The following is an 18884-nucleotide window of genomic DNA, read 5'->3' as shown; positions in this document are numbered from 1 at the left end:
CAAAAAAACTTGAAGTGGCTTCTCCAGAGAAAAAAATCAGATTACGCATCATAACAGTTTATATGTGAAGAATTTATTTAAATTAATTTGATTTAAATTAGCCCTTATTAATAGAGTTTAACCTGCTAAGATTACCTAATTCAGGAGCCTGGAGTAGCAACTAACTTCTGCAGATCACAAAAGGCTTTTTTTTTGCTGCCTTTTTTTTAAAAAAAAAAAAAACAAACATCCTCGGTAGTCCACATTTTTATTAATGTCAACAAAACCCAAGCACTTTGAAACAGTATAGGCATAAATGTTTCTGGGACAGCAGACAGTTTGGGATGGATTTTTTTTGTTTTTAAAATATAACATTTTTTGCTGGTGTCCAAAACAATAACAATCTCTATAATTTTCATTTCACTATTAAAAAATTGGATTTTTAGCACAGACAAGGTTTCGGGAAAATTCAGTAGAATACACAGAGCCTCAGCCCATTTCACCAGTGCTATTAAACACTTACTGTTTTGGAAGCATGTTTAAAAGATACACATTAAATAACAGTGAAGAGCCTAACAAAGATATCTGCATAGGTTTAGTTTAGTTAGTTTTGGTGGTGATGATGGTTTTAAATGCAAATTACACAGTTTTAAATGTCGCAGGGACAGAACATACCATAACAACTGTAAGGAGCTAAAAATATCAAAACCAGTCTTCGGTATCTTAGTACCCCCATTAGATCGATCACATTTTTGGGACTGACATTTGGCATCCCAGGACTTTTGTATCCCACCTGAATTGCAGCAGGTCAATGAAAATGTAACCCCATTGAGGCTATAAAAGAAACAACAATTCCTAAAGAGCTGATTAAAAAAAAGTGCCCTTTTGAGCAAAAATCACTGCTAAGCAGCTATCTCGTATCAATACTCTTTTTAAAAACCCAAACAAACAGCTCTGGAGAAGGACTAAACAAAAAGCAGCTCTGGAACAAATTATTGGATTACTTTATTCAGTTCTTCAGGGATGCTAAGTGTCTTCTCCCTTACTGGGTTTTAAGCTTTAACTCCAGACTTTCAAGGCTAAAAGAAAGAAGGGATAGGGGGGAGAAGATACTAACAGCTAATAATAATTTTGCTTCAATACCACAAATCCTGTCCCTAAACTGAATTGCACTTTGTTACACCAAAGAAACCAGAAAGAACAAAGCAGAGCAAAAGCTGAAACTTTATCAGGGAGAAGATGTAAGTGTATTATTCTTTCTGAACACAAAACCATTAACAATCCATCAAGTGCATCATCCAGGTTCAATGGAGTTCATAAAATTCAGTAAGCACAGTATCTGCAAGCTTTGCTACCAAGCTTTCTAGTAGGAAGGCAATGAAACAAATGCAGTCCAACTGCTGTCAGCAAGTCACCAAGTTCTGGCACATACCTAATTACCACATTGAAACAGGGCTTAAATCGTGCTTCAGTACTATCAGAAGAATGTGACTAAAAGCCATTCCGAGGTCTGCCTCATTTCAAAATTTCGTGAAGACCACATTTCCCTTCCGTTTTAAAGCTGCGAGAAATTTCTTATTTGCTGGCACTTCATCTCTCTTGACATAATTGCTGTAAAGATTAGAAACCATGGCCATGCTCTCAAAGACCAGCTCATCAGTTTGAGCTGAAAGGTATCACAGATACAATAAAACGCAGCCAACACTGCCCAAACACTTTTTTCCACGTCCCAAAATGCAGTACAGTTGCCAAACCTTATATAACCCGCTTACACAAAAGGGGGTAGTTGTACAGATGATTTACCTCAGCACAAACTTCTGAAATTTCAACAATGTTCTCAAACATACATAAACTCAAGGCACAAAACAGGAAACTGCTATGAAGTTTAAAGTCCTCCACATTTAAAACTTACTTCCCCTATCCCACCTTTAAAGTTACAAAAAGTCAGCTACAAAATGAAATAGTACCAATTGTTTACAGAAAGGGAAAAAGAGGCTATCCTGTGTAGCATTAAACTGCAAATTACTTACTCAAAATACGTATTTGTTTTTTTCAAGCACTGAACTTTGAGACCCTATGCTCTTGACAAAGAACATTATAACAAACCCAAAAATATGAAACAGCAAGTAACCATCACAACTAATCACACCATATTCAAAGACATGTATTTAAAGTAAAGCAAAGCAAATTAAATCCCAGAAAGCCACCCTTCTCCACTACAGTTTTCCTACAATATATTTTATTCTGACAGTTTTACTCTTTTAAAATATATACATTGCATATATATAGTATACTATTTGGCAACTGAAAGCAAAGAGGAAAAATGTAATTGTCAACTGATGGATGCTCAACTATTATTGCAATGAAGTGCTTGCAAGGAAAGAGCACATCTTTCTCTGTTCATCCATATGGAAAGCAGTAAGACAACTTAGTGATTTCTCAAAGGTAAACAAGCACACATTCAATACAACTTAAATAGCCTGTTTAAAATGACATTTACATGATACCATGAAGCTGAAGAATCCTTGGAGACAGGGACTCAATAAAAAAATTAAATAACTTTTCTGCCATCTCTGAACATGTAGCTCTGCTCTCAAATGAAGCAGAGGGTCTTTAAATAATTTATGCACTTTAGTCATGTCTATAAGCAGAAGAAGGGAGAAATAAGCAAAAGAGACCAATGAAACATTTATGGAAAGGCTGTCACTATCAAGGGCATTAATCTGAAAATTACTGTAAATAACACCTACCATAAGAACTTCAAGTTTATCATGCATGAGACTATTTGTGGCTATTTGGCCACATAACATTTATCAAAAGCTTTCCATCTCTGAAATTAAAGCCATACCAAGACACTGGATATGACTCATAACCAATTTTAAGGTTGAATACTTTTCCTCCATTCTAAGAAAACAACTGAACTACTCATATATTCATCCATCTTACAGTGTTTTAAACAATGCATCAAAAGCTTCAAAATAATGTTCTACTTGAAATGTATTACTGAATAGAGATACATAGGATATAAACTGATCTCTAGCTTTCAAGGCAGCAGTAATCATGTTTCACTCAAAACCAGGGCTTGTTCTTTTTAAGTGGGCAGCCATAAGTAAAAGTAAGAGTTGCTAAAAAGCATAATCTTTACCCATACCACAACTGATGTTTTTTGTTCTCAAGGTTTTACTCAGTATTCTCTCTCCTCTCAACTAATCCAAAGGAGGTAAAACCAGATTATACACTGTTACAAACATTTCATTATTCAGAGTAATTTAAATAAAAATATTCAAAGCCTCAGCCTACTGCAGGTCATACAGATCAGGCTTCAGCATACAGATCCCAGGAATTTCAACACAGAAAGCCAGTATGCTTAACCTTAAGTACACAACATACTGTTGTGTAGGCCCAAGGTCCTGGTGAATCAGCAGTAAACACCAAAGCAGTTTTAATTGTTGCTATAAACACAGTTGTGAGTTATGCAAGAATAGCTATAGGTTTGGTTCGTGGTTTCACTGTGATACTGAGGAAATGCTGTATTAACAACTAGGCATACTCACAGCTTTTAATTTTAGACTCTAAACTGAGACCTTTCTAATCTTGATAGCTGTCCCTTCAAAATCAATTTTTTAATATCCCACTTTTCATATTTTGTCATCCAATCCTTTCCTTCCTTCAGTGCCAAATACATCTTACGTCTGTAATAGTCACTGATTGTAGGTTTTGGCTAATATACCAGTGTCAGTCATTGCTTGCAGATTCTGGCAAATTTGCCATAAGCAACCTGAAGCGATGGTTAGGTTGGGCTATGGCACACACTTCACTAACTCTGTTCAGAACTTGATTAGACTTGTTTTAACCTCTAAACTAACGGCTGTTCCACAGGATGCCAAAACTGATGATTAACAGCTTTATCCTTTGTACCAAATAGTTATATTTTTTTTTGCTGTTTTCTAGTTTGCATCTTATTTCCTTCCCCCAAAGCCTCTGCTATTCCAAAAGGGGAAGACTGCTAGTCCATTGGCACTGACACTGCCCAACAGATCCACACCATGTCACGGAAGAAATTTTAAGAACTAAAATTAGGGAGGAGATACAGAAAGAGTTTTGCAGCTTTTCTTCAGCCAGTCAGTCAAATTAGAAGGCCTTTGCTCAGGTCCTCCACAAATATAATTTCTATAAACTCCACCAGAGTTAGCATGGCAGCTCACATATGGCCAATTGAACAACCCTAGTGAACACACCAAGTGAAGACTGCTGTTACACACAAACAACAACAAAAAAAATAAACCACAAGACAGCATGGTTTTTTAAAAGACAATCAATTTTTAGTTTTCTTTAAAATAACTGTTTTGCCGATGTCTGATCCAGCACTTTGTGCTTCAGCAGAGAGGGCAGAAACTTCTCAAGCCGTACTGTCTGCTGAATAAGCTAAACCATAGAAAATACAGCCTAAACTTGAACAGTAAACTTGCTCCACAAGATAATGCCACAGTCATCATACAACTAGGAAATAGTTTAAATTTTATATTAATGAAAGTAGGTGTTTCTAATACATTGTAAGTGCAATAATGTGAACTAACTACTTCATTAGCACTTAGAAGTGAAAATTAGATATGAGGATTATGGATGTGCTACAGCTTCTGAGAATGAGAACCCTGTGTTACAGGTTGAAGGTGGCAAACCTTGAGATTTAGATTTAGGGGTCTGTCCTGGTTTGAGCCAGGATGAAGCCAATTTTCCTTTTACTAATTTTTTTTCCTTCACTGAGCTTTCTTTTAACTCGCAACAGTGTGTTCTTCTAAAGCTGCTAAGACAGTGGAATGTTTTTCTAACTGCTGGGTCTTCAAGGTCGCATCTTCACTCTGCCAGCTCAGACACTACGGGGAGATCTATAATCCCCCCGTAGGAGGCTGAGTTAGACAGACAGCAAAATTGGTCAGAGATATTCCATTCCATGTATCTACGTAAGCTCAGAGGAAGGTCAGAGATCACAGAAGACAACTTCCTTCCTGTTTCTTCTTCCCTTCTCTTCCGTCCATGGCCGGCATCTGGGGAGGACTCTGTCCATCCATCCATCACCATCAACCCCCAGGTTCGAGCTCTCCTGACCCTCATCACTCTGTCCTTACTCCAGCAGCAGCTCCGGGATTTCTCGGAACTGTTCCAGCTCAGGGGAGCGTGGTGGAAGTTGCTGGGCATGGGGGGAGGCGAGAGGCTCTTGCACATACCTGAACATATCTGTATATAACTGTATATATTTTCTTATATCATTAGTGTTTAATTAAAGCTGTGTAGTTTAGTTTTCAATCCAGCCAAGTGTCTCTCTTTTTCTCTCTCTCCTTCCCTACCTGGGAGGGGATCGAGAACATTGTTGTCGGACCTGAGTCAAATGCTGACAGGGTCCTAGATTTAATTACTCTTGTCAGCACACATTCCAAGATGTTCACATCTAAGACTTTCCCTACAAGACTGAGAATTAACTCATTTGTTTTGGCTATGCATTTACACATTCTTTTGAAAATTTATTTTTAGTAAACTGAAGTTAGCTTGCCTCAACACACAATAAAGACCTGCTTGTGAACTGCACTCCTGCTTCTTCACACAACTTTAGTGATATTTAAGTTCTTTTCCCTGCACTGCACAGAATTTGAGCTCGCTCTTTAGTTGGGCTTAAGTAAAATTTTTACATACACTAATTTAAGTTTTATTAGAAGTTGCTGTCCTGAAAATACAAATACTTATGAAAAACTTGCAAGCTCATAAACTTCACAGAACACCATAAAAGATACTAAACAGTTATTTTTTCCCACTGTCACCCCCTTTTCATCCCCAAAAAATACCAGTAAAAACTGAACAACTGATTCTTGGGGAGCTCAAAGCCAGAGCTTGCTGTGCCTTAATCAAACATAGTGACCAGTATTTCAAAGATGCAACTATGAAATATTTCAGAACTACCATGTGAAATGAGGTGGTTGCAACAGGAAATTAAATTTGAGTGTTTTGTTCCACAAATACACATAATGTATGGGGTTTTTTTGTTTATTAAGTTTACAACGTTAGATAGTGATTTGACCAAACCGGCCTTTATTTTAACGGGACTCTTCTGCAATAGTGGATTTTGTCACTTTTACCTGGAAGAGCAGCTCTTTCAAGGCTGATTTTAATGGCCCATAGTAGGGGATCAATTGGTTAATTACAAAAGATTAATTTATCTTCACAATGCCTTTTCACAGCCCATTTATTTCTGCTGCTTTGTTGCATTGGATTAATACAAAATCAAACAGGCTAACAATTAGAAGTGTATGCCACAAAAATGATAGAGGGATTTCATATAAAGCTTCTGCTCTCAGTGGCAAAAAAACCAACCAATCAACAACAAAAAGAAAACCACCACAAACAAAACAAAACCTACAGACTGAACTAATGTTCAGGACAGCATTACTGGCAACTCAAGGAATGGATGTGAGCAAAAGTCAGAAGAACTGTCATTCTTTCTCCATCTCAAGCAATTTTGTTGGCAAGTATCAGAAAATCTGAAATTCACACGCAGATATCTACATTTTTGGCAAATGAATCGTGTTCCTTATATTAGTCCACTCCACAGTAACTTTTCATACTTGGATAGCTCTCCTGGAAGAGTAAATGCAAGGTACGCAGAAGTAGATAAATCCTCCAGGAAAGAAAGAATGGGCTGCCACCCAACTAGGGAAAGGAAAAACCAAGGTAAAACACCTAGCAGACACCAAAATAGCGTCCTCTGTTGTTACACATACTGGATTTTGTGTATGTTTAAGAAATGCTGCACATCTGTTCTGCACGTCTGCTGCAAAATAACTGCCTTTCAAAGTCACACAAAAGAAACCATCCCTGCATTCCTCCTTCTTCCAAATACAAACAAGTATTAGATTTGCAGAAGCAATGCAACTTCACCATCACCACTGATTTTAAAAAAGTTCTTCATTTGACCTGTATCAACAACACTTTATCTCCCAAGTGTTCTCATCCAGTTTTCACTAAAACCAGTAATTTCACATTTCTTATGGTATAGAAGCTATATACCAACAGAAGTAATCAACTAATCTCTTTAGTTTTTCAAAGGATGAGACTCAAAGAGCACATTATAATGGCATTAAATGAATTAACATGGCCAACACTTAAGCTATCTTAAAGAAAATAGTAAAAAGAAATCTGGTGCATCCACATATGAGATTTCAACCTGGCACTCTCTCTGCTCCACCTCATTAGAAAATATGATGGATGGACCACTCCATCGTATTTTCTGGATGGATAAGGAATTGGCTGGATGGTCACACTCAAAGTGGTCAATGGCTTGATGTGCAAATGGAGAAGAGTGACGAGTGGTGTTCCTCAGGGGTCAGTACTGGGAGCAGTGCTGTTTAACATCTTTGTCAGCGACATGGACAGTGGAATTAAGTGCACCCTCAGCAAGTCTGCCGATGACACCAAACTTTGTGGTGAAGTTCACATGCTGGAGGGAAGCAAGGCCATTCTGAGGGACCTCAACAGTATTGAGAGGTCAGCCCATACCAACCTCATGAAGTTCAACAAGGCCAAGTGCAAGGTCCTGCACCTGCGTTTGGGTAATTCCAAGCAAAAATACAGGTTGGGTAGAGAATCAATTGAGAACAGCCTTAAGGAGAAGGGCCTGGGGGTGTTGGTTGATTAAAAGCTCAATGTGAGCCAGCGGTGTGCACCTGCAGCCCAGAAAGCATATCCTGGGCTACATCAAAAGAAGCATGGCCAGCAGGTTGCAGGTGGTCATTCTCCTCCTCTGCTTCGCTCCTCTGAGACCCCACCTGGACTACTGGGTACACAGTTCTGGAGGCACTGGAGCACCTCTCCTATGAAGACAGCCTGAGAGAGTTGGGGTTGTTCAGCCTGGAAAAGAGAAGGCAAAGTGGCCTTCCAGTATCTGAAGGGGGCCTACAAGAAAGTTAGAGAGGGACTTTTTACAAGGCGTGCACTGATAGTTTGAGGGGTTTTAAGCTGAAAGAGGACAGATTTAAGTTAGACATTAGGAAGATATGCTCTAGTGTGAGGGTAGTGAGACACTGGAACAGGTTGCCCAGCGAGGTTGTGGATGCCCCCTCTTTGGATGTGTTCAAGGCCAAGTTGGATGGGGCTTTGAGGGGGGCTGGAACTAGATTATCTTTAAGGTTCCTTCCAACCCTAGCCATTCTGTGATTCTATGATTTAATTTAATATCATATTCCCTGTTTTAATTATACTACTGAAATTTAGATCTAAAGTTAGTCTTTAGCATAAATTAATTCTTCATAGATTTCTTGATGTCAGGAAATACATCAGATTCCTGCTAATTTATTTAAAATACCTCCATGCAGCAATTTGCTATTGGAAGAATTTCTTTCACTTAAATGCATCTTTAGCAAATTCACGATTAAGAGAACAAGGTCCACTCTGGAAAAGTCCTTTGGTCCAACCAAGTCACTTAATTTTCCCTTTTACTGGTTACAGCTGAACCTTTCCACCAGTAATCTGAAGTATACAGTCAGTTCCAGCATGTCAACAAAACTAAGGATTTTGTTTCTTTGGGTACACACATTTTCACTTAGTACTTGTATGTCCTTTACATATTAGTCATAAACATGCCTGTAACTCCTCACATTTATCTGAGAAGCCTGTTGCAGGAATCGCTGCAAAAACAACCTGACGAAGTTCCAGTCTGTAGCATGGCTGTTGCTGATATGGCAATCTTAAGCTGCCCTCTGTTACTTAATTTCAATTTTCAGTTCTCACACACCTGAATAAGGTGCTTTCTCAAGAGACTGTCTGTCTCCCAGTATAGGATAAACGACAAACTAATTCATATTTGTGGTTTATCCTAAACCCTTGTATTAACTCAGCATCCCTTTGCAAAGAGGCCAGAATCAGCGAAAATGTTAGCTGATGACAGATTTTCTTAAGAACAGAAACCTACCTACACATATTGTACAGAAAAGGAAGATAAAGTGATCCCTGAGCAAGACTTTTCAAAACAGCAGCACATTAGTGGCAAACCACCTCACTTGTGTGGATTTTTGCACACAAGGGAAATGCAACTCACTTCTTCTCTTTTCCCCTTATCCATAGGGTCCATCTAGAATAGCAGATCTTCAGTCATCACTGCAACGAATACTAGGCCGAAACTGCACATCACTACTATTTGTGCAGGGATGGCAAAAAACATATGTGAAATGGTGGGAAGTATTGAAGAGGGAACGAGGAACCACACAGAGATAAAAGTACTTTCAAGAGCAGTAGAAGTGACACATCCAGCCTGCTCTCTTATTACTTCCTAACCTGGTCACCCTACAGCACTAAGACTCCCAGGTTTTATCTGGATTCTTTTATTTGCTGGCACAAACATGATTATTCAACATCTCCACTTAAAAAACCCTGGCTTTGTTTACCAGAGCATACCAAGTTCATCAGCATTCCTTTTATGCTCATGCAGATTTACACACTTTGCTGACTAGATACATTAAATAAACATCACAAATGAAATGAAAGTTGACTCGCTAGACAAGATAACTGAGAAAACAACAATAAAAAAGGCTGGGAAAATTAATTACTTTTCAGAAGTGGAATGTAGTAAGTTAGGCAATCATACTGCTTGAATATTTGGCTTGGCACATAAGAACAGCTGTATTTTTCTTTTTGGCTCTATGTCTGAGCTGCCATTTCTTGCCACAAAATATCTAAGCTTGCCCTGGTTTGAGCCAGGAGGAAGCCAATTTTATTTTTACTGATTTGTTTTGTTTGTTTTTTTCAATGAGTTCTCTTTTAACTACCAGCTAGTCAAGGCCCTTCCTGCTTCTTCTTCCATTCTCTTCCATCCACGGCCAGTGTCCATGGAGGACTCCATCTATCCATCACCATTGATGCCCAGACCTGTGCATTCCTGACCCTCATCACTCTCCCCTCAGCTCCTGTCTGCTCTGCCGCTCTCTCCGGCAGCTCCCGGACATTTTGGAACTGCTCCCAGCTCAGGAGATGACGTGGGAGTTGCTGGGGGTGGGGGGAGGCAATAGGGTTTTGCACATTCCTGCGCATACTTGTATATAATTTTACTTTTTTTTATTTTTTTCATTAGTTTTTAATTAAAGCTGCCTAGCTTAGTTTTCAATCCAGAAAGTCTCTTTCCTCAATTATCTCTCTCCTTCCCTACCAGGGTGGAAGGGGTAGGGGATCAAGAGCATTGTTGTTGCTGGTTTAATTGCCCATCCTGAGTCAAACCATAACAAAGCTTAAAAATATATTTAGCTACAGATCTTGAGAAAAATACCTTTAAAAAATGTCAACTGAAACAAATGGCCATGTTTCTTTTTTAGAACTAAAATTCATCATAAATCACCAATGTATCCATTTAAAATTGTAAGTCAAATTAATATTTACCCATGAGCAGGATCCAAAGCTATTGCCCTGGGCTGATCAAGGTCTTGCCAGAAGAGGACTTTTCTAGATGTTCCATTGAGATTAGCTACTTCTATCCTATTGGTTTCTGAATCCGTCCAGTAAAGTTTTTGCCCAATCCAATCACAGGCCAGGCCATCCGGGGAAACCAGACCAGAAATGATGACATTCTGCACCACATTCCCAGTTTGGTTAATGTAAGTTTGCTTGATGGCTTCTTCACTCACATCTGTCCAGAAAACGATGCCTTGTGAATACTGGAAGTCAACCGCAGCAGCATCCTCTAAACCACTGACCACCACAGTAGACTCCAGCTTCATGCCTCCAGCATCCACAAGTCGAACATCCCGCCGGTTGGCAAAAAGCAGATAGGGGGATGCTACAGAAGAAAAAAAAAAACATTTCAGTATTACTGGCATCTACTGATGGTAGAGGATTATTTATTTTCCCAGATCAGACAGGCAGGCAGTACAGCAGAAGGAACATAGAAGTTTCAAATGACAGAAAAACACAAAAAACAAAGATATTACATGCACACTACTCAAAAACCTCTTCCTTGTCAGACAAAGGTGTAAAAGACAGAGGGAAGAACAGGCCTAAATCTGTTGGAATCTACATGTCAGCATCAGATGAGCTTAAAAACATGCATAAAAATTCAGCCTTTTTATTATTATATATATATATACTTTTTTTTTACCCCAAGTCAGGAGCGAGATAGCTTTATTTTTCTTTTGGGAGAAAGTCTATGCTGATGAAAGTAATATGGAAAATTTAGATCAGCTAGTGGCTTAGTGAGGATCTTGGACAGCAAAGTTAACATGAGTGTTTCACTGAAAATGTAGTAACTTTGTTTTCTGCAATATTTAACTCAAGAAAGTTTATGCAGCTTGAGGAGTATTATTTGTTAAGAAATGCAAGTCTCAGCATGACTCCTATCTCATTTCCAAACTTGCTTAGTCATAGAATGTTGGGGCCCTAGCTGTGCTGAATGATTATGATAAACTTTAGATAACAAGAGAAACAGTGAAGGCCATTCTGTGGGAACTAGTTAGTGAAGGTCATGTACAGCAGTCGGGTAGTGGGGTAAACAGGATGGGGGGCTGGACAAAGGGTTTGGAGTCGGGACCAATCAAAAGGGGAATGGGGACAGTGTGTACTAACCAATCAAGAGCCTTGCTCTGCCACGTGGACGGCATACACGCTGTCCTGAGACTACATAATCTGCACGCAGCCTAATAAACATGGACTGAACCTACATCATATTGGTGTGTCATGTTCTTTCCCAGCTTGCCACGGAAACTGGACCTCGGCAATAGAATCATACAGTGCGTGGGGTAGAACAGGACCTTTAACAGTCATCTAGTCCAGCCACCCCTGCAGTGAGCAGCAACCTCTTTAACTGGATCAGGTTGCTCAGAGCTGTGTCAAGCCTGACCTTGAATGTCTCCATGGATGAGGCCTTCAACACCTCACTGTTCCAGTGCTTCACCACCCCCGCTGTAAAGAACTTCCTAATGTCTCATCCAAATCTACCCTGCTCTAGTTCAAGACCACTGCCCCTCGCCCTATCGCTGTGCACCTTTGTAAACAGTCCTCCTCTCTGTCACTCTTAAAAACAATAGGAATAGTATAATGAAAGCCCAACAGGTTAGTTATTGAAAACAGAAGAAAAACAAAGGTCTAGAATGCAAAATGCTGGTTTTCTTCTGTGCAACTCATTGGTTCTCCAGAACCATGTTAAATGGCACTGTACCAAACCTTTTGAACACAAGGAAAGTTTAATGTTAGAAGGCTCTGTTTAAGTCACAAGTTCTCTGGAGCAGAGAACTTCTCCAGTTACGCACATTGCCTCACAAAACCAGCCTCACACCCAGCCAAAGATCAAAGCCATAAAAAGCCTATGTACAAATTTTTAAAACAATATTGTTCCAGAAATGTGTTTTGAAGAACATGAATAGACAGATTTTCATTTAGACATTTCTGTGCTGAGGCCATTACTAATACTGCTACAAGAGAAAAACGAACCTGAAATATCAAGTCCAAACCACATCAGAGGGGCTCAACAGCTTCTTAACTAAAGACCAAATATGAACAATGTCTAATCCAATCAGTATCAATATTATTGCAGCTCCCTATCACTTTCAAGAGATTTCTTCCTCACTGATGTACACAGCAGGGCAACAGCATATAGATAACACATCAACTACTGTGTTCCCTGTCACTTCTGTGCTTCTGACTTCTCCTGATTTAAGTGTACCCACATCGTACTGGCTATCAACACCCATCAGGGAAATCACACTGCTCCCTTGCAATTGTGATAATTTGCTGCATTTATACACTGATGTAAAATGATTATTGAAAATGGCCTGAGTTTATATCTTTTTTTAAAAAATGAGTATTCCATTTCATTTGGAAAAAACAGAAGAGGTAAGGCACAACTCTGATTTTGAAAAACACATTAACTTCACTGGTTCCCTTCAGCCTATTTTATTCAGTCCAAATTTTATAAAAAAAATTGGTTGCAGAGTCCTTTTAAAGCATTGCTGGAATAAAATAAAAAAAGCATAAAACAGTGAACAAAACAAGTAACTGGTTCTCAATCCTGTTTCTTGTCTGAAATGCTGCGTAAGTAACACAGGCTCTCCCAACTTAAAAAATAATGCAAAAGTCAGAAAAGCAAGTAAATGCTCTGTTTCCATGGCCTTGAATTTATCACATTAGGTCAGAACATGACTGCTCACTAGCAAGCAAGATGTTCCAAGAAAAGTTCGCAGAACTTTTCAAATCTTCAACTTTACCAGTTAGTAAGCAGTAAACCTAAAGAGGCAACCAAGAAAGCAGATGCCTTTCTAGAAGGATAAATGTATAGCATTTAGTTTCATAGAATTACTAAACTTTTGGCAAAATTTTGGCAATTCTAAAGACATATTCATCCTATATGTGATAATAACCAACATGGTTTTTAAGACATTGGAATGAGGAACAAAAATGCTCAAAATGCAATAAAACAAACAGTATTGACAAAAAACTTAATTTGCTGTGCTAGCAATATGCCACCCTAGAGATTCAAGATTATCCAACCATGGTGCAAGTTCATTGACTTTGAATCCCATGTGTACGCAGAATCAAAGGTTAATTTCCAAGAATGTGCAGACAGATTTTCAAATCATGCTGTCTTCTCAATCCTGAACTGGGCTTGAAGGTTCAGAGAACACTCTTAACCTTGGTGCACAACTCTTGACAAGGCAAATTGCAAGGTGAGTAAACAGCAGTTTCTGAGGAGAAGGAAGGAGCGAGGGAAGAGGCCCAAAAAAACTAGGATCAACTTTGATTACCATTGACCTGCAAATGAGCCTAGCTGTTACACAGAAAGAGGCAATATATCTTTCTTGAGAAGTTTTTCCATGGTTAGAAAGTTAGGAGTCTCTAAAAAGAACACTTAGTATCACATTCTTGACCAGCAATGCTCTCAACAACTGCAGATTACTTGAAAAGGGAAACACCAGCTTCTATTTTGAAAAGAGAAAAGAATAAACAGTAACAGGAAGAATTACTAATGTGAAGGACAAACTGTTTATATCCAGACTCTTACCAGCGAGTTGAAAGGATGACTTACAATGTAGTTACAAAAAACCCAATTACATTCTTCTTCAGTAAACTCAGAACAGTGAATATTTTTTCCATTATAAGCAATATTTAAAACCTCTGTACATAGCTTGAGTTCACAATCTTTTGACAAAGCAAAAAACGAACCTAAAGAACCTGAAATCCTACAAATTATCAAATGAACTCTAGACAGATAACAGCCTAAACTGTAGAGAGTTACAGACCTCTTGCAGCAATTTTAAAATCTCATTTGGATCATGCAGTACTTGATCAACAATATTTCATTCTAGAAAGATACTGTATCTATTAAAAAAAGAGCAATTTCCCAGTGGTTTTCTGTTTATTGGAAAACCCATCACTGACTTGATAATGAAGCTATCTACACAGAGGCTTATTGCACAATAACGTGAAAATAGAGATTCTTAGCGTGAAAATAGAGATTCTTATTGTGAAAAGAGAGATTCTTATCAGTCTATTAACTGGAGAAAAGGAAACACTCCTGGTCAAGCCAGTTAGGAATCAAGCATAGGTTTCAGCTTTGCTCTTGGTCTCGTGCATGCTCTTGGGCATAGCTGTTCCCTGTCTGTGTTGAATTTCTGAATTTTAATTGTTTTACCTGCATTGGGAAAGCTGCCTTGTGCAGACATAATAGAGTTAAGGATTTGTACATGTAATGTACAATTCATTTGGTTGACCACTATCAACAGTGTAAGTTCTAGCATGTTTACCCTAGTTCTCTTAAGCACCATCTCCACCACATTCACAAGAGATACAAAAGAGCATTTTTTAAAAGCACTGAGGCTTAGACTCCTCTGTATTTCATCATACATAAAAAGGCAGTAATAATCCTTTTTCTCTGCCTTCTATCTGCTTCTTTTAGAAATATAACCTCTATGAAATATGTCAACTCTACTGCTATTTGCCCAACTGTAACCACCTTCCAACAGAAGACGCCAGTGTGTTTCTTCTGAATTCAGCCATTAACTTTCATCTTTTAGTTTTAATTGTACAAATCCTACCTACAGAACTTAAATTGTATTAAGTGCTAGGCATCCTTTAGCCCCAGCAAAGGGATGTGGGATAAACAACTAAAATTTGCACTATTTGATCTTTGCAATTGTTTCAGCAATAGTTTTGAAAACCAGCTGGACAAGCCTCAACTCATTTACATATTAAGTCTAACTGGTAGGAGGCTGGTACACAACATAACATTAAGAACTCATTTTAATAAGCATATAAGCTAAAATAGCCACCCAAAATTACAGTATGTGAAATAACTTACACTTTAAATATTATTTCAATTCTTAACATGACAAATGCATAGGAGTCCTCTGTGGTTAAGCCATCTGTATATCTGGACAGAGAGAACAGCATCTAATTCTCACAGCAGTCAATGTCCCAAACCACAAAAACACTGATCACCAAGGAACAAAAACTTTCCTAGCCCCTATCCCTGCTGCAGACACATAAGATGGTAAAAACCAAACATGTCAAAACTTTTGCACCCAAGGCTGTACAGTCTTATGGAAACTCTAAGACAAGATACAAAGTAAGCATACTTCAGTTTTCTATACCTAAAAATAGCTGGTATTCAGAAACAAGACCATGTAAGTAGGGTCCTACCAGTCATAAATTAATCATAGAAACCAGTTCTACAGCACAAAATTATCCCTTTCGTCCAGCTCTAAGTCTTCTGGAGCATAAGGCTTCTTCCATTTAGGGAAGGAAGTTATTCCACATATTGTCACCCATTTGGGAGTTATCCCCATTTTTCATGTTTTAGCTTAAGAGGAGAGAGACAGCAGCTGGTGGCAGGAGTAAGCTCACATGTCAGAACACACAGACACTACACCGGAGCCACAAAGATGCAGGAAAGAAGTTAAAAAGCAAATTGAGGCATGGAAGAGAAAGGATGGTAATCAAGAGTTTAACCAAACATGTCTCCTAAAATCAAGTACAACTAAAAAATATGTACAACTAAAAAATATAGTCTGATGCCTTGAAGGGCAAAAAGGGAATATGGTACATACAAATCACATAGATTTTACTCTTTCAATGCAACTGTTACATATTTAGCAGAAAAATTAAGATGTTTTCTTAAATACTCTAAGGTCTGCATTCTGGATCCCAGTTCTTTTTACTGGCAGCTGCTGCTACTACAGAGAATCTGAAATCACCAATTTCAAAAAACAGATATTTCATCCTCAAAAAACATAACTGAAGATAAGTTGAATTCCCAGTATAATGACTAAATAATAGAATACTCTTGCTGCAACACAGAGGTAGTTGGTACCAGTTTGGGTAGTGCAGGACTAAAAAAATCAAGGCTTCTTAGTTTCACTCCCACATGTAACCCCACCTTAGTGAACTTAAGCAGGTGCTCAGCCCAATGGTTTGTAAAAATCATTCCACCCACTACAAACATACCCTTCATTCTGCTGACAATTACCTCAAAAGGCTTCTGTGAAGCCTACTCATTCTTGAGCAAGGCACTTGACGGTCTTCCAGCAGAAGGCTCCATGATGCACTGAGCTTTTAATTTCTGACACAGCTAATACTTCTCTCTGTGAATCAGGGAGTGAGTGTGGGTCACTGAACTGTGAAGGAGTGGCTGGTTTATAGTACTACCTTAAGAGGAAAAATTACTTCTTCCTCAAATTCCATCCCATCCCTCTAACTTTCCAGCTCAATCCATCTCATAGTAATTTCCATCTCCAAACTGTGAAAGAAAGTGTTGTGCGTATCAAGTAAGGATTAATTTCCATTTTATCTGATTGTAGGTAGAATGAAGGTCTGAAATTCAGGAGGAGACAAGAGTGTTACTTTAAACCACTAAGAACATCACACATTTATATACACATTTTTATACACATTGCATACAACAGATGCCAGGCAATTTTTGTACATTTTATTGTTCAAGTGGCTGTATTTTAAATTATTTACATGGTCACACCAGGCACAAACCAGTGCAAAGTAATCCAATCCACACTAGTATCCAATATTATGAAATATGTTTAGTGACAGTTTTTTTATACGTGCTAAGTATTACTTTGAGTATCACTGATGAATACTAGGAGACAGACAGGATCTCAAGTGATCTACTTGCTGTCAGGGAGCCTCATTCATTGAGGTATCTACAAGAACTTGCATGGCTTTAGCTACAAATACGCTGGGGAGGGGGATGGCTTATGAAAACAAATTATTTAAGTTTAATGGATACGTCGTTTGGCAGCAGCAAGCTGGAAAGGGTCCATAGAAAACAATTTTAAAAAAGTTTTAAGTGGGTTTAGAAAACATATGAAGCTTGTTTTTCTCATCTAGGAGAGAAGCTGGGAAAGCAGTAAGATATAGAAGAGTAAAACAACAGTCAAGCCAGTAAACACTTTTGAGAGGTTAAAGATCATTTATTCTTAGCCACTGGAGAAAGGACACACTAATGAAATTAGATCAGGTTAGGCTCTAGGTTTTTCATTCATAGAGAAAGAAATGCAAAGATGATGCAGAGAGAAACATGCTCTGAAGATAGTGACCCACACCACAGAAGCTACAGAATTGCTTGCAACAGGTAACAGCATTCCCCAGATAGGACTTCTGGACAATTAACTCCTGCCTCAGCTACGGAGTTTCATCTATGTGTCTTTAAATCAAAGACATTACCAAAAAAAAACAAAACAAACTCCGTAAACTGAACTTCCCATGCCATTTTGCTGAAAATCTTAATTACAAGGGCATGGTGTTGCTTGTATTTCTGCTTGGCTTTACACAAAATAGTTTTTAAAACTCTCCCAGTAACAATACTCCTATCACTGTTCTGTTGCCCTCCTGAAGCAGATTATTTTAGTACTTTATGAAACATTAATATTAAAATATTGTTAGATAAACTGCTAGCTTTTTTTTTATATATATAAAAAGCAGTCAGATTTTTTTATTATCTGTTATCATTTCTGGATGGTGTAGTGTTCTCCCACCAATAATGACCAAGTCTTAGGAACATAGATTTACTTCATCCTATTGCTTTTGTTTGGGAGCCTACAGTTTTTAAATAATACTGTTAGTAGTAACAACAAAATATAGCACCGATTATAGAATCATAGAATGGTTAAGGATGGAAAGGACCTTAAAGATCATCTAGTTCCAACCTCCCTGCCATGGGCAAGGACACCTCACACTAGGCCAGGCTGCACAAAGCCTCATCCAACCTGGCCTTAAACACCTCCAGGGAGGGGGCTTCCATAACCCCCCTGGGCAACCAGTGCCTTACTACCCTTGTGGTGAAGAATTTCTTCTAGATATTTAACCTAAATATCCCCTCTTTCAGTTTAAAACCATTACCCCTTGTCCTGTCACTGCCCTCTCTGGTCAAAAGCCCCTCCCCAGCTTGCCTGTAGCCCCTTCAGGTACTGGAAGGCTGCTATGAGGTCTCCCCGGAGCCTTCTCTTCTCCAGGCTGAACAGCCCCAACTCTCTCAGCCTGTCTTCACAGGAGAGGTGCTCCGGCCCTTAGATCATCTTCGTGGCCCTCTTCTGGACCCTCTCCAACACCTCCATATCTTTCCTGTGCCAGGGGCTCCAGAGCTGTACAAATATTCCAGGTGCAGTCTCACCAGAGCAGAGTAGAGGTGCAGAGTAACATCCCTGGTCCTGCTGGCCACACTTCTTTTGATGCAGCCCAGAACGTGGTTGACCCTCTGGGCTCCAGTGCACACTGGTGGCTCATGTCAAGCTTCTCATCAGCTACCACCCCAAGGTCCTTCTCCTCAGGACTGCCCTCTAGCCATTCTTCCCCCAGCCTGTATTAGTGCCTGGGGTTGCACCAGTGCAGGTGCAGGACCCTGTACTTGGCCTTGTTGAACTTCATGAGGATGGCAC

At 38.9% G+C, this 18884-nt stretch overlaps 1 protein-coding gene across 6 annotated transcripts in view; it reads right to left on the bottom strand.

The window, feature by feature from the left end:
- Window positions 1–18884, bottom strand: part of LRP5 (LDL receptor related protein 5) — a 170337-nt gene that overhangs the window by 115689 nt on the left and 35764 nt on the right. For all 6 annotated transcript variants that reach the window (XM_051620242.1, XM_051620243.1, XM_051620246.1 and 3 more), the window contains exon 2: window positions 10393–10789. In XM_051620242.1, coding sequence (XP_051476202.1) covers window positions 10393–10789 — 397 coding nt within the window. The remainder of the gene's footprint in view (window positions 1–10392; window positions 10790–18884) is intronic.

The sequence above is a fragment of the Apus apus genome, chromosome 5, assembly GCF_020740795.1.
Source record: "Apus apus isolate bApuApu2 chromosome 5, bApuApu2.pri.cur, whole genome shotgun sequence".
Classification (NCBI taxonomy): Eukaryota; Metazoa; Chordata; class Aves; order Apodiformes; family Apodidae; genus Apus; species Apus apus.
This window is presented reverse-complemented; position numbering and strand designations above follow the sequence as displayed.